General features: G+C 51.4%; 1 protein-coding gene across 1 annotated transcript in view; it reads left to right on the top strand.

The window, feature by feature from the left end:
* The first annotated feature begins 6,044 nt into the window (after positions 1-6,044).
* Positions 6,045-25,883, top strand: part of tln2b (talin 2b) — a 237,054-nt gene continuing 217,215 nt past the window's right edge. The window contains exons 1-4 of the mRNA XM_041178380.1: positions 6,045-6,193; positions 6,346-6,436; positions 8,651-8,752; positions 9,155-9,325. Of these exons, the coding sequence (XP_041034314.1) occupies positions 6,045-6,193; positions 6,346-6,436; positions 8,651-8,752; positions 9,155-9,325 (513 nt within the window). The remainder of the gene's footprint in view (positions 6,194-6,345; positions 6,437-8,650; positions 8,753-9,154; positions 9,326-25,883) is intronic.

Genomic DNA, 25,883 nt, shown 5'->3' on the forward strand with positions numbered 1-25,883 from the left:
TCAGCAGCACCTAGAGGAGAGAGTGAGAGGAGGACCCTGGGGCAGACAGTCAGCAGCACCTAGAGGAGAGTGTGAGAGGAGGACCCTGGGTCAGGCAGTCAGCAGCACCTAGAGGAGAGAGTGAGAGGAGGACCCGGGACAGTCAGTCAGCAGCACCTAGAGGAGAGTGTGAGAGTAGGGCCCTGGGACAGGCAGTCAGCAGCACCTAGAGGAGAGTGTGAGAGGAGGACCCTGGGACAGTCAGCAGCACCTAGAGGAGAGTGTGAGAGGAGGACCTTGGGACAGGCAGTCAGCAGCACCTAGAGGAGAGTGTGAGAGGAGGACCCTGGGACAGAGAGCAGCACCTAGAGGAGAGTGTGAGAGGAGGGCCCTGGGACAGTCAGTCAGCACCTAGAGGAGAGAGTGAGAGGAGGACCCTGGGACAGTCAGCAGCACCTAGAGGAGAGTGTGAGAGGAGGACCCTGGGACAGACAGTCAGCAGCACCTAGAGGAGAGTGTGAGAGGAGGACCCTGGGACAGGTAGTCAGCAGCACCTAGAGGAGAGTGTTAGAGGAGGACCCTCGAACAGTCAGCAGCACCTAGAGGAGAGTGTGAGAGGAGGACCCTGGGACAGGCAGTCAGCAGCACCTAGAGGAGAGTGTGAGAGGAGGGCCCTGGGACAGGCAGTCAGCAGCACCTAGAGGAGAGTGTGAGAGGAGGACCCTGGGACAGAGAGCAGCACCTAGAGGAGAGTGTGAGAGGAGGGCCCTGGGACAGTCAGTCAGCACCTAGAGGAGAGAGTGAGAGGAGGACCCTGGGACAGTCAGCAGCACCTAGAGGAGAGTGTGAGAGGAGGACCCTGGGACAGACAGTCAGCAGCACCTAGAGGAGAGTGTGAGAGGAGGACCCTGGGACAGGTAGTCAGCAGCACCTAGAGGAGAGTGTGAGAGGAGGACCCTCGGACAGTCAGCAGCACCTAGAGGAGAGTGTGAGAGGAGGGCCCTGGGACAGTCAGTCAGCACCTAGAGGAGAGAGTGAGAGGAGGACCCTGGGACAGTCAGCAGCATCTAGAGGAGAGTGTGAGAGGAGGACCCTGGGACAGACAGTCAGCAGCACCTAGAGGAGAGTGTGAGAGGAGGACCCTCGGACAGTCAGCAGCACCTAGAGGAGAGTGTGAGAGGAGGACCCTGGGACAGGCAGTCAGCAGCACCTAGAGGAGAGTGTGAGAGGAGGACCCTGGGACAGTCAGCTGCACCTAGAGGAGAGAGTGAGAGGAGGACCCTGGGGCAGACATTCAGCAGCACCTAGAGGAGAGTGTGAGAGGAGGACCCTGGGACAGGCAGTCAGCAGCACCTAGAGGAGAGAGTGAGAGGAGGACACTGGCACAGTCAGTCTGCAGCACCTAGAGGAGAGTGTGAGAGGAGGACCCTGGGACAGTCAGCAGCACCTAGAGGAGAGTGTGAGAGTAGGACCCTGGGACAGTCAGCAGCACCTAGAGGAGAGTGTGAGAGGAGGACCCTGGGACATGTAGTCAGCAGCACCTAGAGGAGAGTGTGAGAGGAGGACCCTCGGACAGTCAGCAGCACCTAGAGGAGAGTGTGAGAGGAGGACCCTGGGACAGGCAGTCAGCAGCACCTAGAGGAGAGTGTGAGAGGAGGACCCTGGGACAGTCAGCTGCACCTAGAGGAGAGAGTGAGAGGAGGACCCTGGGGCAGACAGTCAGCAGCACCTAGAGGAGAGTGTGAGAGGAGGACCCTGGGACAGGCAGTCAGCAGCACCTAGAGGAGAGAGTGAGAGGAGGACCCTGGCACAGTCAGTCAGCAGCACCTAGAGGAGAGAGTGAGAGGAGGACCCTGGGACAGTCAGTCAGCAGCACCTAGAGGAGAGTGTGAGAGGAGGACCCTGGGACAGTCAGCAGCACCTAGAGGAGAGTGTGAGAGGAGGACCCTGGGACAGTCAGCAGCACCTAGAGGAGAGTGTGAGAGGAGGACCCTGGGACAGTCAGCAGCACCTAGAGGAGAGAGTGAGAGGAGGACCCTGGGACAGGCAGTCAGCAGCACCTAGAGGCGAGAGTGAGAGGAGGACCCTGGGACAGGCAGTCAGCAGCACCTAGAGGAGAGTGTGAGAGGAGGACCCTGGGACAGTCAGCAGCACCTAGAGGAGAGTGCGAGAGGAGGACCCTGGGACAGTCAGCAGCACCTAGAGGAGAGTGTGAGAGGAGGACCCTGGGACAGGCAGTCAGCAGCACCTAGAGGAGAGTGTGAGAGGAGGACCCTGGGACAGGCAGTCAGCAGCACCTAGAGGAGAGTGTGAGAGGAGGACCCTGGGACAGACAGTCAGCAGCACCTAGAGGAGAGAGTGAGAGGAGGACCCTGGGACAGTCAGCAGCACCTAGAGGAGAGTGTGAGAGGAGGACCCTGGGACAGTCAGCAGCACCTAGAGGAGAGTGTGAGAGGAGGACCCTGGGACAGGCAGTCAGCAGCACCTAGAGGAGAGAGTGAGAGGAGGACCCTGGGACAGTCAGCAGCACCTAGAGGAGAGTGTGAGAGGAGGACCCTGGGACAGTCAGCAGCACCTGGAGGAGAGTGTGAGAGGAGGATCCTGGGACAGTCAGCAGCACCTAGAGGAGAGTGTGAGAGGAGGACCCTGGGACAGGCAGTCAGCAGCACCTAGAGGAGAGTGTGAGAGGAGGACCCTGGGACAGTCAGTCAGCACCTAGAGGAGAGTGTGAGAGGAGGACCCTGGGACAGTCAGTAGCACCTTGAGGAGAGTGTGAGAGGAGGACCCTGGGACAGTCAGCAGCACCTAGAGGAGAGTGTGAGAGGAGGATCCTGGGACAGTCAGCAGCACCTAGAGGAGAGTGTGAGAGGAGGACCCTGGGACAGGCAGTCAGCAGCACCTAGAGGAGAGTGTGAGAGGAGGACCCTGGGACAGTCAGCAGCACCTAGAGGAGAGAGTGAGAGGAGGACCCTGGGACAGACAGTCAGCAGCACCTAGAGGAGAGAGTGAGAGGAGGACCCTGGGACAGTCAGCAGCACCTAGAGGAGAGAGTGAGAGGAGGACCCTGGGACAGTCAGCAGCACCTAGAGGAGAGTGTGAGAGGAGGACCCTGGGACAGGCAGTCAGCAGCACCTAGAGGAGAGTGTGAGAGGAGGACCCTGGGACAGTCAGCAGCACCTAGAGGAGAGTGTGATAGGAGGATCCTGGGACAGTCAGCAGCACCTAGAGGAGAGTGTGAGAGGAGGACCCTGGGACAGGCAGTCAGCAGCACCTAGAGGAGAGTGTGAGAGGAGGACCCTGGGACAGGCAGTCAGCAGCACCTAGAGGAGAGTGTGAGAGGAGGACCCTGGGACAGGCAGTCAGCAGCACCTAGAGGCGAGAGTGAGAGGAGGACCCTGGGACAGGCAGTCAGCAGCACCTAGAGGAGAGTGTGAGAGGAGGACCCTGGGACAGTCAGCAGCACCTAGAGGAGAGTGCGAGAGGAGGACCCTGGGACAGTCAGCAGCACCTAGAGGAGAGTGTGAGAGGAGGACCCTGGGACAGGCTGTCAGCAGCACCTAGAGGAGAGTGTGAGAGGAGGACCCTGGGACAGGCTGTCAGCAGCACCTAGAGGAGAGTGTGAGAGGAGGACCCTGGGACAGACAGTCAGCAGCACCTAGAGGAGAGAGTGAGAGGAGGACCCTGGGACAGTCAGCAGCACCTAGAGGAGAGTGTGAGAGGAGGACCCTGGGACAGTCAGCAGCACCTAGAGGAGAGTGTGAGAGGAGGACCCTGGGACAGGCAGTCAGCAGCACCTAGAGGAGAGAGTGAGAGGAGGACCCTGGGACAGTCAGCAGCACCTAGAGGAGAGTGTGAGAGGAGGACCCTGGGACAGTCAGCAGCACCTAGAGGAGAGTGTGAGAGGAGGATCCTGGGACAGTCAGCAGCACCTAGAGGAGAGTGTGAGAGGAGGACCCTGGGACAGGCAGTCAGCAGCACCTAGAGGAGAGTGTGAGAGGAGGACCCTGGGACAGTCAGTCAGCACCTAGAGGAGAGTGTGAGAGGAGGACCCTGGGACAGTCAGTAGCACCTTGAGGAGAGAGTGAGAGGAGGACCCTGGGACAGTCAGCAGCACCTAGAGGAGAGTGTGAGAGGAGGATCCTGGGACAGTCAGCAGCACCTAGAGGAGAGTGTGAGAGGAGGACCCTGGGACAGGCAGTCAGCAGCACCTAGAGGAGAGTGTGAGAGGAGGACCCTGGGACAGTCAGCAGCACCTAGAGGAGAGAGTGAGAGGAGGAACCTGGGACAGACAGTCAGCAGCACCTAGAGGAGAGAGTGAGAGGAGGACCCTGGGACAGTCAGCAGCACCTAGAGGAGAGAGTGAGAGGAGGACCCTGGGACAGTCAGCAGCACCTAGAGGAGAGTGTGAGAGGAGGACCCTGGGACAGGCAGTCAGCAGCACCTAGAGGAGAGTGTGAGAGGAGGATCCTGGGACAGTCAGCAGCACCTAGAGGAGAGTGTGAGAGGAGGACCCTGGGACAGGCAGTCAGCAGCACCTAGAGGAGAGTGTGAGAGGAGGACCCTGGGACAGTCAGTCAGCACCTAGAGGAGAGTGTGAGAGGAGGACCCTGGGACAGTCAGTAGCACCTTGAGGAGAGAGTGAGAGGAGGACCCTGGGACAGTCAGCAGCACCTAGAGGAGAGTGTGAGAGGAGGATCCTGGGACAGTCAGCAGCACCTAGAGGAGAGTGTGAGAGGAGGACCCTGGGACAGGCAGTCAGCAGCACCTAGAGGAGAGTGTGAGAGGAGGACCCTGGGACAGTCAGCAGCAACTAGAGGAGAGAGTGAGAGGAGGACCCTGGGACAGACAGTCAGCAGCACCTAGAGGAGAGAGTGAGAGGAGGACCCTGGGACAGTCAGCAGCACCTAGAGGAGAGAGTGAGAGGAGGACCCTGGGACAGTCAGCAGCACCTAGAGGAGAGTGTGAGAGGAGGACCCTGGGACAGGCAGTCAGCAGCACCTAGAGGAGAGTGTGAGAGGAGGACCCTGGGACAGTCAGCAGCACCTAGAGGAGAGTGTGAGAGGAGGATCCTGGGACAGTCAGCAGCACCTAGAGGAGAGTGTGAGAGGAGGACCCTGGGACAGGCAGTCAGCAGCACCTAGAGGAGAGTGTGAGAGGAGGACCCTGGGACAGGCAGTCAGCAGCACCTAGAGGAGAGTGTGAGAGGAGGACCCTGGGACAGGCAGTCAGCAGCACCTAGAGGAGAGTGTGAGAGGAGGACCCTGGGACAGGCAGTCATCAGCAGTACCTTGAGGAGAGTGTGAGAGGAGGACCCTGGGACAGTCAGTCAGCAGCACCTAGAGGAGAGAGTGAGAGGAGGACCCTGGGACAGGCAGCAGCACCTAGAGGAGAGTGTGAGAGGAGGACCCTGGGACAGTCAGCAGCACCTAGAGGAGAGTGTGAGAGGAGGACCCTGGGACAGTCAGCAGCACCTAGAGCAGAGTGTGAGAGGAGGACCCTGGGACAGACAGCAGCACCTAGAGGAGAGTGTGAGAGGAGGACCCTGGGACAGTCAGCAGCACCTAGAGGAGAGTGTGAGAGGAGGACCCTGGGACAGTCAGCAGCACCTAGAGGAGAGTGTGAGAGGAGGACCCTGGGACAGGGAGCAGCACCTAGAGGAGAGAGTGAGAGGAGGACCCTGGGTCAGGCAGTCAGCAGCACCTAGAGGAGAGTGTGAGAGGAGGACCCTGGGACAGGGAGCAGCACCTAGAGGAGAGAGTGAGAGGAGGACCCTGGGTCAGGCAGTCAGCAGCACCTAGCACCTAACATCACAGGTGAAATACAAGTTCATTGGTTAGTGAGAAACTAGGGAGTGTCGTCAAGTAGCTGAAAATTAGAAAAGCACATTATTTTTAAAGGAAGGGGCTACTTACGTTTAAATAAGAAACACAAGCAATAGGGAAATAAAGTAAATTTGAGGCCAGCTAAAATAAAGCTGCATAAATAAACCAAAGTAAAATAAAGTTAACCTAAAAGAAGTAAATTGAAGCCATGGCAGGACAGTTTGGTTGTGAGGAATGTGTAATATGTGGGAACTTTTGGGCGCTGCCAGTGATCGAGATGGCCACACGTGCAGGAGGTGTCACCAGCTGCTGAACCTTGAGCTCTGGGTTACGGAGCTTGAGCTGCGGCTGGAGTCACTGTGGCGTATCCGTGAGGCTGAGAGCTGTGGATGGTGCGTTCAGAGAGGTGGTCACACCCCAGCTTAGGAGCCTGGAGGCAGAAAGGGAATGGGTGACCACCAGGCAGTCCAAGAGAACTAGGCAGGTAGTGCAGGGGTCATCTAAGGGCCCCACTCACCAATCACTTTTCTATTTTGGATACCAGTGAGGGCGTTGGTTTCTTGGGGGAGTGCAGTCAGAGCCATGTTTGTGGCACCGCGGGCAGCTTTGTTGTACAAGAGGGGAGAAAGAAGAGGGTAAGAGCAGTAGTAATAGGGGATTCGTTAGCTAGGGGAACAGACAGGTCTTTCTGTGGCCATAGGCGTGACACCAGGATGGTAAGTTGCCTCTCTGGTGCCAGGGTTAAGGATGTTACCAAGTGGCTGCAGGACATTCTACTGGAGGTGGGTGAGGAGATTTAAAAGCAGGACCTCTAAAGCAGTATTCTCAGGAGTACTCCCAGTCCCATGTGCAAGCGAGTATAGAAATAGGAGAATTGAGTGAATAAACACGTGGCTGGAAAGCTGGTGTAGGAGGGAGGGCATCAAATTTCTGAGGCATTGGGACTGGTTCTGGGGAAGGGGGCCCCTGTACAAGCCGGATGGTCTACACCTGAACAGAACTGGGACGAATATCCTCGCAGGGAGATTTGCTAGTGCTGTTGGGGTGTGTGGGCGGGGTTTAAACTAGGCAGAGGAATGGGAACCTGAGGGCAAATTCAGAGCAGGGAATGGGACATGGAGAATTAGTGAGTGACTCTGAGACAAACAGCACAGGCTAAAAAGTGTACAGCACAGGAATTTGGCCGTGTTAAAAGGTATATATGTAAATGCAAGGAGAGTGGTAAATAAAGCCAATGAGCTGAGGGCACAAATAGACACATGGCAGCACGATATCACTGCTAGAACGGAAACTTGGCTTAAGGAGGGGCAAAAGTGGCAGCTCAGCATCCCTGGGTATAAGAGTTTTCAGGCAGGATCAAGAGGGGGATAAAAAAGGTGGGGGTGTAACATTATTGGTTAAAGAATTAACGACAGCTGTGAGGAGAGATGATATACTTAATGAAGCATCAAATGAGGCCGTATAGATTGAGCTCAGAAACAGAAAAGGGGCAGCCACATTGCCAGCAGTGTGCTATAGACCCCCAAATAGTGGAAGGCAGTTAGAAGAGCAAATATGTAGGTAAATTTGAGTGAAGAAACAATGGGGCAGTAATAGTTGGGGACTTCAACCTCCCTAATTGGTATACAAACAGTGTGAAGGGCACAGAGAGTGCAAATTCTTGAACTGTGGTCAGGAGAACATATAACAAGCCCAACGAGAGGGGGCACAATTCAAGATGTAGTCTTAGGAAATGAAGCTGGGCAAGTGGAGGAAGTAGCAGTAGGGGACCATTTTGGAGATAGTGACCATAATAGTTAGATTTAGTATCATTATGGCAAAGGTCAAAGATAGAACAGAAGTAAAAATTCTAAATTGGGGGAAGACAAATTTGGGGAAATACAATGTCCAGACTTGGGCTGGCAAGTGGCAAGTAATATTCGCACCACACAAGTGCCAGGCAATGACCATCTCCAACATGAGAGAATCTAACCATCGCCCTTTGATGTTCAATGGCATTACCATCACTGAATCCCCCACTATCAACATCTGGGGGTTTCCATTGACCAGAAACTGAACTGGACTAGCCAAATAAATACTGTGATTACAAGAGCAGGTCAGAGGCTAGGAATCCTGTGACGAGTAACTCACCTCCTGACTCTCGAAAGCCTGTCCACCATCTGCGAGGTACAAGTCAGGAGTGTGATTGAATACTCCCCACTTACCTGAATGAATGCAGCTCCCACAACACTCAAGAAGCTTGATGCCATTCAGGATAAAGCAGCCGCTTGATTGGCATCCCATCCAAAACATTCACTCCCTCCACCACTGATGCACAGTAGCAGCAGTGTGTGTACCTTCTACAAGATGCACTGCAGCAATTCACCAAGGTTCCTTAGACATCACCTTTCAAACCCACGACCACTACCATCTAGAAGGACAAGGGCAGCAGAAAGATGGGAACATCACCACCCGGAAGTTCCCCTCCAAGTCACTCACCATTCTGACTTGGAAATATATCTTCGTTCCTTCACTGTCACTGGGTCAAAATCCTGGAACTCCCTCCCTAACAGCACTGTGGGTGTACCTACACCACATGGACTGCAGCGGCTCAAGAAGGCAGCTCACCACCACCTTCTCAAGGGCAACTAGGGATGGGCAATAAATGCTGGCCCAGCCAGTGATGCCCACACCCCATAAATGAATAAAAAATCAGGAGAAAGTTTGATTCAGTATTTGCCTGTGCCTGATATTCCTGATTACCAAGTTCAGCTCGAAACTGAAGCAGACAGTTTTGCTGCTCTGAGACCTGCTGCTTTATCCCTTCTCTCAACTTTAAATATTTTTTCTGTTTGTTCCCTGTCCATCAGGCTTTGCAGGAACAGATGAGTTCGACCGTGCAGGAAATAGGACACCTGATCGATCCAATAGCCACAGCTGCTCGAGGAGAAGCTGCTCAGCTTGGCCATAAGGTAAATATGGGAGCTGGAGTAAACCATTGGCCCTTCCAGCCTGCTCACTGTTCAATAAGATCATGGCTGACCTTGGACCTCAGCACCACTCTCCTGCCTGCTCCCCATATGCCTTAATCCCCTGAGAGATCAAAAATCTGTCCATCTCGGTCTTAAATATAATCAACGATCGAGCATCCACAGCCCTCGAGGGTAGAGAATTCTGAAGATTCGCAAGCCATTGAGTGATGTAATTTCTCCTCAACTCAGTCCTAAGTAATCAGGCACTTGTCCTGAGACTGTGCCCTGCCAGAAAGAGCAGATCAGCGCTGGCTCTTGCTCCAACTCATCATGCTTTTGGTCCCAGTGAGGAATTTTGCTTTATAGAAACATATCTATTTTCTCTCGTTCTGTTACCTTCAGGTTACGCAGCTGGCCAGTTACTTTGAACCATTGACCCTGGCCTCCATCGGTGTGGCATCAAAGCTCCTTGACCACCAGCAGCAGATGACTGTGTTGGACCAAACCAAAACTCTGGCAGAGTCCGCACTGCAAATGCTGTATGCAGCCAAGGAAGGTGGTGGCAACCCCAAGGTAGGGTGTGGCAGAGAGGACAATTTGCAGGTCACTTTTCAAAACAGTGACCTGAAACGATCTCAAATTTTCACTTAATTCGGGTGCTAACTTAATTTTTTTTTGCTGTATCACAGGTGGTTTAACTTTACTTAGGCTTTTTAATCTGAGATGTGTTCCAAATTCCAAAAGTCTGTTTATCTGCAAGGTGCACCCAGAGCTGCCAAGGCTCCAGGATTGACATGGAACCCCCCCCCACCACCTCCACCCCGGAATTGCAGACCCCAATCTCCAGGACACTGATTGGAGCAATAACTGGGAGAAAAATCATTGAGGCGTTAAATAAAATTGTTTTCATGTCTGTATTAGTTATAATCCAGAATTGAAAAAAAATTCTGATTCTGCGAAATACAATCCATAAAGAAATTAGAAACAGTAGCACACACGCCAAGTGCTCACAAAAGGAAATCAGAGGTTAGTTGGATGAAACATGAAACAAATCAAAAAATAAGACACTCCAGAGGTCCTGGTCTGGGATATGTTTACGTGGTTTGTTAGAAGATGGGTTTTTGGTTATCGTGTTAGTCGGTTGGAGTCGTCATTTTGTCCGATTGATGGCTGAGGATTGTTTTTCTAAACACTATATAACTGAATTGAAAAATCCAAAAAGACAGACATTCAAGTGATTCTAAACTCCCACGGGAGCTTCAGTAGAAGGGAGCTCAGGGCAGAGGGTTAACAAGCACTGCCCCTTTGGGTTCACAGCCTGTTTTCAGGCCGGATCTGGAAGCTCTCCACTAGTGCCAGGCGTTGGTCAAGTATTGGACTGGTGCAACCCTGCAACTACCACCCTCCCAGCTGGCCCTGTACCTTGGCCCTGGTTTGGCTCGGTATTTACAATATCCCAATTCGGGTGCAGAATTCTGAGTGGGAGCTCTTTCTTTTTTGACTTTTTAAAGAGAACTTGCATCACAAGTCAAAGGAGATTTTGAATTTTGAAGTTAATTCTGCCCCACCAGCAGGAGGCAGTGCTTGTTAACCCTCTGCCCTGAGCTCCCTTCTACTGAAGCTCCCGTGGGAGTTTAGAATCACTTGAATGTCTGTCTTTTTGGATTTTTCAATTCAGTTATATAGTGTTTAGAAAAACAATCTTCAGCCATCAATCGGACAAAATGACGACTCCAACCGACTAACACGATAACCAAAAACCCATCTTCTAACAAACCACGTAAACATATCCCAGACCAGGACCTCTGGAGTGTCTTATTATTTGATTTGTTTAATGTTTCATCCAACTAACCTCTGATTTCCTTTTGTGAGCACTTGGCGTGTGTGCTACTGTTTCTAATTTCTTTATGGATTGTATTTCGCAGAATCAGAATGTTACAGTACAGAAGGAGGCCATTCAGCCCATCATGTCTGCACCAGCTCTCCGAATGAGCATTATGACTCAGTGCCATTCTCCTGCCTGTTCCCCGTGCCCCTGCATATTTTTTCTATTCAAGTAAGCACCTAATGCCCTCTTGAAAGCCTGGATTGAACCTGCCTCCACCATATTTCTGCCATCACAAATCTCTGCCCTCTGGTTCTCGATCCTTTTACGAGCAGGAACAGTTTCTCCCTATCTACTTTAACCAGCCCCCTCATGATTTTGAACACCTCTACCAAATCTCCTCTTAGCCTTCTCCTCTCCAAAGAGATCAGTCCCAGCTCCTCTAATTTATCTTCATAACTGAAGTTTCTCATCCCTGGAACCATTCTTGTAAACCTCTTCTGCACTCTCTGCAATGTGTTCACATCCTTCCTATAGTGTGGCGCCCAGAACTGTACACAATACTCCAGCTGAGGACTAACTGTCTTATATAAGCTCATCATAACCTCCCTGCTCTTGTACTCTATGCCCTTATTAATAAAGCCCAGGATACTGTATGCTTTATTAACTGTTCTCTCCACCTGTCCTGCTGCCTTTAGTGACTTATGTACATATACCAGTACCGACCCCTGGGGACCTCCACCTCAAACCTTCTTCCAACCCGAAAAATATCCGTTAACCACTACTCTCTGTTTCTTGTTACTCAGCCAGTTTTGATTCCACGTTGCTACTGTCCCTTTATTCCATGAGCTATAACTTTACTCACAAGTCTGTTGTGTGGCACTGTATTGAATGTCTTTTGAAAGTCCATACACACCACATCACATCAACACCAACTGCATTACCCCCAATTTTTCTCGTATTAAGTTAGGCTCATAAACAGTGTCTCTTACCCACTTCTTCCTGCTTTGTTTCTGTTGTCATGTGTGTGGGATCATTCACTTCACAGTGGGCAGGACACTGATCATGAGTGTTGCAAGATGGTCTGTGTACGTGTTTCCACTTTGCTCCATGTGTGGTTGCCCCTGAAAATTGTATCAAAGCGACAGCTCAGCTGAACTTGAGGGAAAGACTCTGTTACAAAACTCGAGCACATATGTTTTGGCCTTAGTTTATCCTGCAAGTTTTTTTTAATGAATGTCTTCATAACTGTTTGTTTTCCTCAATGACTTTTAAACATAAAGCTGTGTGTTTACTGTTACTGTGTAGGCGGGGATGATTTGATGACCAGGCTGCAGCAGTGATCTGGTGAAGATTCACAGTTTGGTTTCCATTTACTTGTGTGCAAGCTCCTAAACACCGTTAAATGCTTATTCCCACAGGGGTTCCCTGTAATGCAGCTAAACCACATGAATTCGAATGTGGTGGACACTAGGAAAGCCTTTAAAGATTTATAAACTGCTGTTTAGAACTTGCATATCAAAAAACTTAAAACGTTGAACCTGACTATGAACAGCTTTGTACAGAAACGCTGAAAATCAAATTAGTATCCATGTACCATAAGATAGTGTTTGTCCTGTTAACCGAGGCCATTTTACAATTACATAGGCAATCACCCAAGGAGGTGAACAAGAGCCAGGAAACTATCTTAAAACTCTAATAACCTAATGTACTGCTCCAATCTGCATGACTATTGTGTGCCTCATATCTCTGCTCACATCTGCTTGGCTGGGTCATAATGTGTTCTCAGTGCTGATTGAAAGTCATTTGTGCTTCCTGGCCTCAGGCTAATTATGGTCTGGCTGTAACTTTTTCACAGTTCAATAACAATTCTGTTCCGCTCGTTTGAAGTGGGATGCTGATCATCTTCCAGGGCATGTCGATAGCTGAATGAGAGTGCCCGTGTCTGTGGTGAGAGCGCCAGGGATGGGAGTGGTGTGGAGCGTGTCGTGCACATGGGGTGGTGGGTGAGAGTGCCAGGGGGTCATGGGTGAGAGTGCCAGGGAGCGGTGGGTAAGAATGCTGGGGCTGTGCAGGTGAGAGTGTGGCTGCGTTATCAGCAATATACATTGGGTATGGTTGATCCTGAGTGTTGGAGAATGCTTTCTTATTCAGAGAGCAGTTTCTTTGCATCATTTATGAGGTAAAACCCTGTGACTGTTCCAGCTTTGTGGAAGCATGCTGCTTGTCATTAATCCAGGATTAAGTGGGTCTCAGTATTGTCAGTATTACAATAAAGACATGTCATTTACATTAACTACAGTCAGTGATGAGCCAGCGTGTTGTGGGGAGAGTTATGAATAGCTAAGTCAATCCTTCCTGTCTTTAATTATTTCCAGTTGGGTGATACAAAAAGATCAAAAATGGCTTATGATGCTGGCAAGTCAAATGATCTGTGATTGCTGACTGATAGATGGTCGCTCTCTGGTAACTTGTAAAAGAGGTCAGACAGCAAATTATTAATGAGTTTGTGCCTCAATGTGGACATGGCTTCTTGACAGGCTTTTGTTTTTTTCAAAATAGTTGCAGATATATTTTCTCATTAATCAGGTATAGAAATAATTCAGTTTGAGCGAGAGAAGGGTGAGAAGTATGGGTCTAAGACTAGTGTCTTAAACTTAAATAAAGGCAATTACAAAGGTATGAGGACAGGGTTGGCAAAAATGAACTAGGAAAATAGTTTAAAAAGTAGGACAGTACAGAAACAGTGGCAGACATTTAAGGAAATATTTCGTAACTCTCAGCCAAGGTATATTCCATTGAGAAAGAAAGAACCTGGAAGAAGGATGCATCATCCTTGGCTAACTACGAAAGTTAAAGATAGGATCAAAATGAAAGGAAAAGCAATACTGCAAAGATTAGTGGTATGTCAGAAGATTGGAAAGATTTTTGAAATCAGTAAAGCGCGAGTAACAAATATAATAGGGAGGGTGAAATTAGAGTATGAGAGAAAGTCAACTAGAAATGTAAGTATTTAAAAAGGAAAAGAGTAACTAAAGCGAGTGTTGCTCACTTAGCGGGTAAGACTGGAGAATTAGCATTGGGAAACAAGGAAATGGTGGAAGTGTTGAACAGTTATTTCTTGACCGTAGAAGACACAAAAAAATCCAAGAAAACTTGAAGGTTAAGAGGTGATAGGGGGCTTGGTGCGGGGGCGGGGGAGGAACTTCAAACAATCACTATCACTAGGGAAGGGGTACTGGGAAAACTATTAGAACTGAAGGTTGACAGGTCCCATTAACCTGATGGCCTGCATTCTGGGGTCTTCAAAAAAGTGGCTGCATTGGTGGTGATTTTCCAAAGTTCCCTACTTTCTGGAAAGGTCAAAATTGCTAATGTAACAGCTCTATTCAACAAAGGAGGGAGACAAAAAGCAGGAAACTATAGGCCAGTTAGTCTAACATCTGTCATAGGGACATTATTAAAGAGGTAATAGCAGGACATGTAGAAAATCAAAATACCATCAGACAGAATCAACAAGTGAAAGGGAAACCGAAATCTTGTTTGACTAATTCATTAGAGTACTTTGAGGAAGCAATAAGCAAGCTGGATAAAGGGGAATCTGTAGATGTGGTATACTTGGATTTCCAAAAGACATTTGACAAGGTGCCACATCAAAGGTTACTTCCACAAAATAAGAGCTTATGGTATATGGGGTAGCATGGACAGAGGATTGATTAGCTACCAGGAAGCAGAGAGTTGGGATAAATGGACCATTTTTGGGTTGGCAAGCCAGTACCAATGGAATGCTACAAGTATCAGTGCTGAGGCCTCAACTACTCACAACCTATATCAATGACCTGGATGAAGGTATGGCTGCTAAATTTGTTGATCATACAAAGATAAGTAGGAAAGTAAATTGGCAAGGGGCATAGAGTCTATAGAGGGATTTAGATAGGTTAAGTGAGTGGGCAAAAATTTAGCAGATGAAGTATCATGTGGAAAGATCTGAACTTGTCCACTTTGGCAAGAAGAATAGAAAAACAGTATATTATCTAAATGGAGAGAGATTGAAGACTCTAGTACAGGGGGATCTGGGTGCCCTGGTACAGGAATCATAAAGTTAGAATGCAGGCACGGCAAGGGATTAGGAAGACAAGTGAAATGTAGTCATTTATCGCAAGGGAATGGAATATAAAAGTAGTGATGTTTGCTACAGTTGCACAGGGTGTTGGTGAGACCACATCTGGAGTATGTGTACAGTTTTGCACTGCTTACTTAAGAAAATATATAATTATATTCAAAGCAATTCAGAGAAGGCACACTTGACAGATTCCTGGGATGAAGGGCTTGTCTTATGACGAGAGGTTGAGTAGGTTGGGCCTATACTCATTGGAGTTTAGAAGAATGAGAGGTGACCTTATTGAAACATATAAGATCCTGAGGGGACTTGACAGGGTGGATGCTGAGAGAATGTTCACCCTTTTGGGAGAGGTGAGAACTAGGGACACAGTTTAAAAATTAAGACTGAGGTAAGGAGCAATATTTTCTCTCAGACTGTCATTAAAACTGTGGAATTCTCTTACCCAGAGAGCAGTGGAGGCTGGGTTACTGAGTGCATTCAAGGCTGAATTATTCAGATTTTTGTCAGACAAGGGAGTGGAGAGGGTTATGGGGGGGCGGGTTATGGGGGGCCGGGTTATGGGGGGCAGACAAGAAAGTGGAGTTGAGGACACAATCAGATCAGCCATAGTTTTATCGAATAACAGAGCTGTCTCGATAGCCCAATGGCCCTACTCATGCTTCTATTTCTTGTGTTCTTCTGCACAGGTAATGTGGTCTCTGCACCTCCGTGAACTGTAGGATGATGATTCTTATCTGTGGCTCCCTGCTGCATTTCTGTAGTACCTTTCATTACCTCAAAGTCCCAAAGCACTTTAAGGGAAGAGATACAGACCAAAGGCGTGTGTAGGTGGAGTTAAAATACAGTCTACCTTGCTCTAATTGAACAACAAAATGAAGAGCCCACCCTTGTTCCTGTTCCTCTACTCTCTCTCGTATCGGAGAAATGACTTTCCAATTGCTGCTGCAGGAAGATAGGAGGAGATCAGATCAATGGAGCAGAAGGACTGAAGAGTTCTGTAGGGAGGTCCGGTTTATGAATCTTGGGAAGGAGGTAGAAGCATAATGTATGGGTGAGAGGCAATGGAGGCAGAAGTGAACTGTATGGGGTGGGGACAATAGAGGCAGAAGTGAGCTGTATGGGTGGGGGCAATAGAGGCAGAAGTGAGCTGTATGGGGTGGGGGCAATAGAGGCAGAAGTGAGCTGTATGGGGTGGGGGCAATGGACAATGGAGGTAGAAGCATGATGTATGGGTGGGGACAATGGAGGTAGAAGCGAGCTGTATGGGGTGGAGGCAATGGAGGCAGAAGTGAACTGTATGGGGCAGGGACAATAGAGGCAGAAGTGAGCTGTATGGGGTGGGGGCAATAGAGACAGAAATGACCTGTATGGGGTGGAGGCAATGGACAATGGAGGAAGAAGCATGATGTATGGGTGGGGACAATGGAGGTAGAAGTGAGCTGTATGGGGTGGAGGCAATGGAGGCACAAGTGAACTGTATGGGGTGGGGACAATGGACAATGGAGGCAGAAGCGAGCTGTATGGGGTGGGGCCAATGGACAATGGAGGTAGAAGTGAGCTGTATGGGGTGGGGACAATGGACAATGGAGGTAAGAGTGAGCTGTATGGGGTGGGGGCAATGGAGGTAGGAGTGAGCTGTGTGGGGTGGGGACAATGGACAATGGAGGCAGAAGTGAACTGTATGGGGTGGGGGCAATAGAGGCAGAAGCGAGCTGTATGGGGTGGAGACAATGGAGGTAGAAGTGAACTGTATGGGGTGGGGGCAATAGAGGCAGAAGCGAGCTGTATGGGGTGGGGACAATGGACAATGGAGGTAGAAGTGAGCTGTATGGGGTGGGGACAATGGACAATGGAGGTAGAAGTGAGCTGTATGGGGTGGGGGAAATGGAGGTAGGAGTGAGCTGTGTGGGGTGGGGACAATGGACAATGGAGGCAGAAGTGAACTGTATGGGGTGGGGGCAATAGACGCAGAAGCGAGCTGTATGGGGTGGAGACAATGGAGGTAGAAGTGAACTGTATGGGGTGGGGGCAATAGAGGCAGAAGCGAGCTGTTTGGGGTGGGGACAATGGACAATGGAGGTAGAAGTGAGCTGTATAGGGTGGGGACAATGGACAATGGAGGTAGAAGTGAGCTGTATGGGGTGGGGGCAATAGAGGCAGAAGCGAGCTGTATGGGGTGAGGACAATGGACAATGGAGGTAGAAGTGAGCTGTATGGGGTGGGGGCAATGGACAGTGGAGGTAGAAGTGAGCTGTATGGGGTGGGGGCAATGGAGGTAGAAGTGAGCTGTATGGGGTGGGGGCAATGGACAATGGAGGTAGAAGTGAGCTGTATGGGGTGGGGACAATGGACAATGGAGGTAGAAGTGAGCTGTATGGAGTGGGGGCAATGGAGGTAGAAGTGAGCTGTATGGGGTGGGGGCAATGGACAATGGAGGTAGAAGTGAGCTGTATGGGGTGGGGACAATGGACAATGGAGGTAGAAGTGAGCTGTATGGGGTGGGGGCAGTGAAGGTAGAAGTCAGCTGTATGGGGTGGAGACAATGGAGGTAGAAGTGAGCTGTATGGGGTGGGGACAATGGAGGTAGAAGTGAGCTGTATGGGATGGGGGCAATGGACAATGGAGGTAGAAGTGAGCTGTATGGGGTGGGGACAGTGGACAATGGAGGTAGAAGTGAGCTGTATGGGGTGGGGGCAGTGGAGGTAGAAGTGAGCTGTATGGGGTGGGGGCAATGGACAATGGAGGTAGAAGTAAGCTGTATGGGGTGGGGACAATGGACAGTGGAGGTAGAAGTGAGCTATATGGGGTGGGGGCAATGGACAATGGAGGTAGAAGTGAGCTGTATGGGGTGGGGACAATGGACAATGGAGGTAGAAGTGAGCTGTATAGGGTGGGGGCAATGGACAATGGAGGTAGAAGTGAGCTGTATGGGGTGGGGACAATGGAGGTAGAAGTGAGCTGTATGGGGTGGGGACAATAGAGGTAGAAGTGAGCTGTATGGGGTGGGGACAATGGATGTAGAAGTGAGCTGTATGGGGTGGGGACAATGGACAATGGAGGTAGAAGTGAGCTGTATGGGGTGGGGACAATGGACAGTGGAGGTAGAAGTGAGCTGTATGGGGTGGTGACAATGGAGATAAAAGTGAGCTGTGTGGGGTGGGGACAATGGAGGTAGAAGTGAGCTATATGGGGTTGGGGGCAATGGACAATGGAGGTAGAAGTGAGCTGTATGGGGTGGGGTCAATGGACAATGGAGGTAGAAGTGAGCTGTATGGGGTGGGGACAATGGACAATGGAGGTAGAAGTGAGCTGTATGGGGTGGAGGCAATAGACAATGGAGGTAGAAGTGAGCTGTATGGGGTGGGGACAATGGACAATGGAGGTAGAAGTGAGCAGTATGGGGTGGAGGCAATAGACAATGGAAGTAGAAGTGAGCTGTATGGGGTGGGGGCAATGGAGGTAGGAGTGAGCTGTGTGGGGTGGGGACAATGGACAATGGAGGTAGAAGTGAGCTGTATGGGGTGGAGGCAATAGACAATGGAGGTAGAAGTGAGCTGTATGGGGTGGGGACAATGGACAATGGAGGTAGAAGTGAGCAGTATGGGGTGGGGGCAGTGGAGGTAGCAGTGAGCTGTATGGGGTGGGGGCAATGGACAGTGGAGGTAGAAGCGAGCTTTATGGGGTGAGGACAATGGACAATGGAGGTAGAAGTGAGCTGTATGGGGTGGGGACAATGGAGGTAGCAGTGAGCTGTATGGGGTGGGGGCAATGGACAGTGGAGGTAGAAGTGAGCTGTATGGGGTGGGGACAATGGAGGTAGAAGTGAGCTGTATGGAGTGGGGACAATGGACAATGGAGGTAGTAGTGAGCTGTATGGGGTGGGGGCAATGGAGGTAGAAGTGAGCTGTATGGGGTGGGGGCAATGGACAATGGAGGTAGACGTGAGCTGTATTGGGTGGGGACAATGGACAATGGAGGTAGAAGTGAGCTGTATGGGGTGGGGGCAATGGAGGTAGAAGTGAGCTGTATGGGGTGGGGGCAATGGAGGTAGAAGTGAGCTGTATGGGGTGGGGGCAATGGAGGTAGAAGTGAGCTGTATGGGGTGGGGGCAATGGACAATGGAGGTAGAAGTGAGCTGTATGGGGTGGGGACAATGGCGAGTGGCTGTAGAAGTGAGCTGTATGGGGTGGGGACAATGGACAATGGAGGTAGAAGTGAGCTGTATGGGGTTGGGGACAATGGACAAGGGAGGTAGAAGTGAGCTGTATGGCGTGGAGGCAATGGACAATGAAGGTAGAAGTGAGCTGTATGGGGTGGGGACCATGGACAATGTAGGTAGAAGTGAGCTGTATGGGGTGGAGGCAATGGACAATGGAGGTAGAAGTGAGCTGTATGGGGTGGGGGCAATGGAGGTAGAAGTGAGCTGTATGGGGTGGGGGCAATGGAGGTAGAAGTGAGCTGTATGGGGTGGGGGCAATGGAGGTAGAAGTGAGCTGTATGGGGTGGGGGCAATGGACAATGGAGGTAGAAGTGAGCTGTATGGGGTGGGGACAATGGAGAGTGGCTGTAGAAGTGAGCTGTATGGGGTGGGGCAATGGACAATGGAGGTAGAAGTGAGCTGTATGGGGTTGGGGACAATGGACAATGGAGGTAGAAGTGAGCTGTATGGTGTGGGGACCATGGACAATGTAGGTAGAAGTGAGCTGTATGGGGTGGAGGCAATGGACAATGGAGGTAGAAGTGAGCTGTATGGGGTGGTGACAATGGAGTAAAAGTGAGCTGTGTGGGGTGGGGACCATGGAGGTAGAAGTGAGCTGTATGGGGTTGGGGGCAATGGACAATGGGGGTAGAAGTGAGCTGTATGGGGTGGGGACAGTGGAGGTAGAAGTGAGCTGTATGGAGTGGGGTCAATGCACAATGGAGGTAGAAGTGAGCTGTATGGGGTGGGGACATTGGACAGTGGAGGTAGAAGTGAGCTGTATGGGGTGGAGGCAATGGACAATGGAGGTAGAAGTGAGCTGTATGGGGGTGGGGTCAATGGAGGTAGATGTGAGCTGTATGGGGTTGGGGGCAATGGAGAATGGAGGTAGAAGTAAGCTGTATGGGGTGGGGACAGTGGAGGTAGAAGTGAGCTGCATGGGGTGGGGTCAGTGGACAATGGAGGTAGAAGTGAGCTGTATGGAGTGGGGACAATAGACAATGGAGGTAGAAGTGAGCTGTATGGGGTGGGGACAATGGACAATGGAGGTAGAAGTGAGCAGTATGGGGTAGGGGCAATAGAGGCAGAAGCGAGCTGTATGGGGTGGGGACAATGGACAATGGAGGTAGAAGCGAGCTGTATCGGGTGGGGACAATGGAGGTAGAAGTGAGCTGTATGGGGTGGGGACAATCGAGGTAGAAGTGAGCTGTATGGGGTGGGGGCAACGGAGGTAGAAGTGAGCGGTATGGGGTGGGGGCAATGGAGGTAGAAGTGAGCTGTATGGGGTGGGGACAATGGAGGTAGAAGTGAGCTGTATGGGGTGGGGACAATGGACAATGGAGGTAGCAGTGAGCTGTTTGGGGTGGGGCAATGGAGGTAGAAGTGAGCTGTATGGGGTGGGGACAATGGACAATAAAGGTAGAAGTGAGCTGTATGGGGTGGGGGCAATGGAGGTAGAAGTGAGCTGTATGGGGTGGGGGCAATGGACAGTGGAGGTAGACGTGAGCTGTATGGGGTGGGGACAATGGAAAATGGAGGTAGAAGTGAGATGTATGGGGTGGGGGCAATGGAGGTAGAAGTGAGCTGTATGGGGTGGGGGTAATGGAGGTAGAAGTGAGCTCTATGGGGTGGGGACAATGGAGAGTGAAGGTAGAAGTGAGCTGTATGGGGTGGGGACAATTGGCAATGGAGGTCGAAGTGAGCTGTATGGGGTTGGGGACAATGGACAATGGAGGTAGAAGTGAGCTGTATGGCGTGGAGACCATGGACAATGTAGGTAGAAGTGAGCTGTATGGGGTGGAGGCAATGGACAATGGAGGTAGAAGTGAGCTGTATCGGGTGGTGACAATGGAGTAAAAGTGAGCTGTGTGGGGTGGGGACCGTGGAGGTAGAAGTGAGCTATATGGGGTTGGGGGCAATGGACAATGGAGGTAGAAGTGAGCTGTATGGGGTGGGGTCAATGGACAATGGAGGTAGAAGTGAGCTGTATGGGGTGGGGACAATGGACAATGGAGGTAGAAGTGAGCTGTATGGGGTGGAGGCAATAGACAATGGAGGTAGAAGTGAGCTGTATGGGGTGGGGACAATGGACAATGGAGGTAGAAGTGAGCAGTATGGGGTGGAGGCAATAGACAATGGAAGTAGAAGTGAGCTGTATGGGGTGGGGGCAATGGAGGTAGGAGTGAGCTGTGTGGGGTGGGGACAATGGACAATGGAGGTAGAAGTGAGCTGTATGGGGTGGAGGCAATAGACAATGGAGGTAGAAGTGAGCTGTATGGGGTGGGGACAATGGACAATGGAGGTAGAAGTGAGCAGTATGGGGTGGGGGCAGTGGAGGTAGCAGTGAGCTGTATGGGGTGGGGGCAATGGACAGTGGAGGTAGAAGCGAGCTTTATGGGGTGAGGACAATGGACAATGGAGGTAGAAGTGAGCTGTATGGGGTGGGGACAATGGAGGTAGCAGTGAGCTGTATGGGGTGGGGGCAATGGACAGTGGAGGTAGAAGTGAGCTGTATGGGGTGGGGACAATGGAGGTAGAAGTGAGCTGTATGGAGTGGGGACAATGGACAATGGAGGTAGTAGTGAGCTGTATGGGGTGGGGGCAATGGAGGTAGAAGTGAGCTGTATGGGGTGGGGGCAATGGACAATGGAGGTAGACGTGAGCTGTATTGGGTGGGGACAATGGACAATGGAGGTAGAAGTGAGCTGTATGGGGTGGGGGCAATGGAGGTAGAAGTGAGCTGTATGGGGTGGGGGCAATGGAGGTAGAAGTGAGCTGTATGGGGTGGGGGCAATGGAGGTAGAAGTGAGCTGTATGGGGTGGGGGCAATGGACAATGGAGGTAGAAGTGAGCTGTATGGGGTGGGGACAATGGAGAGTGGCTGTAGAAGTGAGCTGTATGGGGTGGGGACAATGGACAATGGAGGTAGAAGTGAGCTGTATGGGGTTGGGGACAATGGACAAGGGAGGTAGAAGTGAGCTGTATGGCGTGGAGGCAATGGACAATGAAGGTAGAAGTGAGCTGTATGGGGTGGGGACCATGGACAATGTAGGTAGAAGTGAGCTGTATGGGGTGGAGGCAATGGACAATGGAGGTAGAAGTGAGCTGTATGGGGTGGGGGCAATGGAGGTAGAAGTGAGCTGTATGGGGTGGGGGCAATGGAGGTAGAAGTGAGCTGTATGGGGTGGGGGCAATGGAGGTAGAAGTGAGCTGTATGGGGTGGGGGCAATGGACAATGGAGGTAGAAGTGAGCTGTATGGGGTGGGGACAATGGAGAGTGGCTGTAGAAGTGAGCTGTATGGGGTGGGGCAATGGACAATGGAGGTAGAAGTGAGCTGTATGGGGTTGGGGACAATGGACAATGGAGGTAGAAGTGAGCTGTATGGTGTGGGGACCATGGACAATGTAGGTAGAAGTGAGCTGTATGGGGTGGAGGCAATGGACAATGGAGGTAGAAGTGAGCTGTATGGGGTGGTGACAATGGAGTAAAAGTGAGCTGTGTGGGGTGGGGACCATGGAGGTAGAAGTGAGCTGTATGGGGTTGGGGGCAATGGACAATGGGGGTAGAAGTGAGCTGTATGGGGTGGGGACAGTGGAGGTAGAAGTGAGCTGTATGGAGTGGGGTCAATGCACAATGGAGGTAGAAGTGAGCTGTATGGGGTGGGGACATTGGACAGTGGAGGTAGAAGTGAGCTGTATGGGGTGGAGGCAATGGACAATGGAGGTAGAAGTGAGCTGTATGGGGGTGGGGTCAATGGAGGTAGATGTGAGCTGTATGGGGTTGGGGGCAATGGAGAATGGAGGTAGAAGTAAGCTGTATGGGGTGGGGACAGTGGAGGTAGAAGTGAGCTGCATGGGGTGGGGTCAGTGGACAATGGAGGTAGAAGTGAGCTGTATGGAGTGGGGACAATAGACAATGGAGGTAGAAGTGAGCTGTATGGGGTGGGGACAATGGACAATGGAGGTAGAAGTGAGCAGTATGGGGTAGGGGCAATAGAGGCAGAAGCGAGCTGTATGGGGTGGGGACAATGGACAATGGAGGTAGAAGCGAGCTGTATCGGGTGGGGACAATGGAGGTAGAAGTGAGCTGTATGGGGTGGGGACAATCGAGGTAGAAGTGAGCTGTATGGGGTGGGGGCAACGGAGGTAGAAGTGAGCGGTATGGGGTGGGGGCAATGGAGGTAGAAGTGAGCTGTATGGGGTGGGGACAATGGAGGTAGAAGTGAGCTGTATGGGGTGGGGACAATGGACAATGGAGGTAGCAGTGAGCTGTTTGGGGTGGGGCAATGGAGGTAGAAGTGAGCTGTATGGGGTGGGGACAATGGACAATAAAGGTAGAAGTGAGCTGTATGGGGTGGGGGCAATGGAGGTAGAAGTGAGCTGTATGGGGTGGGGGCAATGGACAGTGGAGGTAGACGTGAGCTGTATGGGGTGGGGACAATGGAAAATGGAGGTAGAAGTGAGATGTATGGGGTGGGGGCAATGGAGGTAGAAGTGAGCTGTATGGGGTGGGGGTAATGGAGGTAGAAGTGAGCTCTATGGGGTGGGGACAATGGAGAGTGAAGGTAGAAGTGAGCTGTATGGGGTGGGGACAATTGGCAATGGAGGTCGAAGTGAGCTGTATGGGGTTGGGGACAATGGACAATGGAGGTAGAAGTGAGCTGTATGGCGTGGAGACCATGGACAATGTAGGTAGAAGTGAGCTGTATGGGGTGGAGGCAATGGACAATGGAGGTAGAAGTGAGCTGTATCGGGTGGTGACAATGGAGTAAAAGTGAGCTGTGTGGGGTGGGGACCGTGGAGGTAGAAGTGAGCTGTATGGGGTTGGGGGCAATGGACAATGGAGGTAGAAGTGAGCTGTATGGGGTGGGGACAGTGGAGGTAGAAGTGAGCTGTATGGGGTGGGGTCAATGGACAATGGAGGTAGAAGTGAGCTGTATGGGGTGGGGACAATAGAGGCAGAAGTGAGCTGTATGGGGTGGGGGCAATAGAGACAGAAATGACCTGTAAGGGGTGGAGGCAATGGACAATGGACGAAGAAGCATGATGTATAGGTGGGGACAATGGAGGTAGAAGTGAGCTGTATGGGGTGGAGGCAAGGGAGGCATAAGTGAACTGTATGGGGTGGGGACAATGGACAATGGAGGCAGAAGCGAGCTGTATGGGGTGGGGACAATGGACAATGGAGGTAGAAGTGAGCTGTATGGGGTGGGGACAATGGACAATGGAGGTAAGAGTGAGCTGTATGGGGTGGGGGCAATGGAGGTAGGAGTGAGCTGTGTGGGGTGGGCACAATGGACAATGCAGGTAGAAGTGAGCTGTATGGCGTGGGGACAATGGACAATGGAGGTAGAAGTGAGCTGTATGGGGTGGGGGCAATAGAGGCAGAAGCGAACAGTATGGGGTGAGGACAATGGACAATGGAGGTAGAAGTGAGCTGTATGGGGTGGGGGCAATGAAGGTAGAAGTCAGCTGTATGGGGTGGAGACAATGGAGGTAGGAGTGAGCTGTATGGGGTGGGGACAATGGAGGTAGAAGTGAGCTGTATGGGGTGGGTACAATGGAGGTAGAAGTGAGCTGTATGGGGTGGGGACAATGGAGGTAGAAGTGAGCTGTATGGGATGGGGGCAATGGACAATGCAGGTAGAAGTGAGCTGTATGGGGTGGGGACAGTGGACAATGGAGGTAGAAGTGAGCTGTATGGGGTGGGGGCAGTGGAGGTAGAATTGAGCTTTATGGGGTGGGGGCAATGGACAATGGAGGTAGAAGTAAGCTGTATGGGGTGGGGACAATGGACAGTGGAGGTAGAAGTGAGCTATATGGGGTGGGGGCAATGGACAATGGAGGTAGAAGTGAGCTGTATGGGGTGGGGACAATGGACAATGGAGGTAGAAGTGAGCTGTATGGGGTTGGGGCAATGGACAATGGAGGTAGAAGTGAGCTGTATGGGGTGGGGACAATGGAGGTAGAAGTGAGCTGTATGGGGTGGGGACAATAGAGGTAGAAGTGAGCTGTATGGGGTGGGGACAATAGAGGTAGAAGTGAGCTGTATGGGGTGGGGACAATGGATGTAGAAGTGAGCTGTATGGGGTGGGGAAAATGGACAATGGAGGTAGAAGTGAGCTGTATGGGGTGGGGACAATGGAAAATGGAAGTAGAAGTGAGCTGTATGGGCTGGGGACAATGGACAATGGAGGTAGAAGTGAGCTGTATGGGGTGGTGACAATGGAGATAAAAGTGAGCTGTGTGGGGTGGGGACAATGGAGGTAGAAGTGAGCTGAATGGGGTGGGGTCAATGGACAATGGAGGTAGAAGTGAGCTGTATGGGGTGGGGACAATGGAGGTAGAAGTGAGCTGTATGGGGTGGAGGCAATAGACAATGGAGGTAGAAGTGAGCTGTATGGGGTGGGGACAATGGACAATGGAGGTAGAAGTGAGCAGTATGGGGTGGAGGCAATAGACAATGGAAGTAGAAGTGAGCTGTATGGGGTGGGGGCAATGGAGGTAGGAGTGAGCTGTGTGGGGTGGGGACAATGGACAATGGAGGCAGAAGTGAACTGTATGGGGTGGGGGCAATAGAGGCAGAAGCGAGCTGTATGGGGTGGGGACAATGGACAATGGAGGTAGAAGTGAACTGTATGGGGTGGGGGCAATAGAGGCAGAAGCGAGCTGTATGGGGTGGGGACAATGGACAATGGAGATAGAAGCGAGCTGTATGGGGTGGGGACAATGGACAATGGAGGTAGAAGTGAGCTGTATGGGGTGGGGGCAATAGAGGCAGAAGCGAGCTTTTTGGGGTGAGGACAATGGACAATGGAGGTAGAAGTGAGCTGTATGGGGTGGGGACAATGGAGGTAGAAGTGAGCTGTATGGGGTGGGGGCAATGGACAGTGGAGGTAGAAGTGAGCTGTATGGGGTGGGGGCAATGGAGGTAGAAGTGAGCTGTATGGGGTGGGGGCAATGGACAATGGAGGTAGAAGTGAGC

The sequence above is a fragment of the Carcharodon carcharias genome, chromosome 32 (assembly GCF_017639515.1).
Source record: "Carcharodon carcharias isolate sCarCar2 chromosome 32, sCarCar2.pri, whole genome shotgun sequence".
Taxonomy (NCBI): Eukaryota; Metazoa; Chordata; class Chondrichthyes; order Lamniformes; family Lamnidae; genus Carcharodon; species Carcharodon carcharias.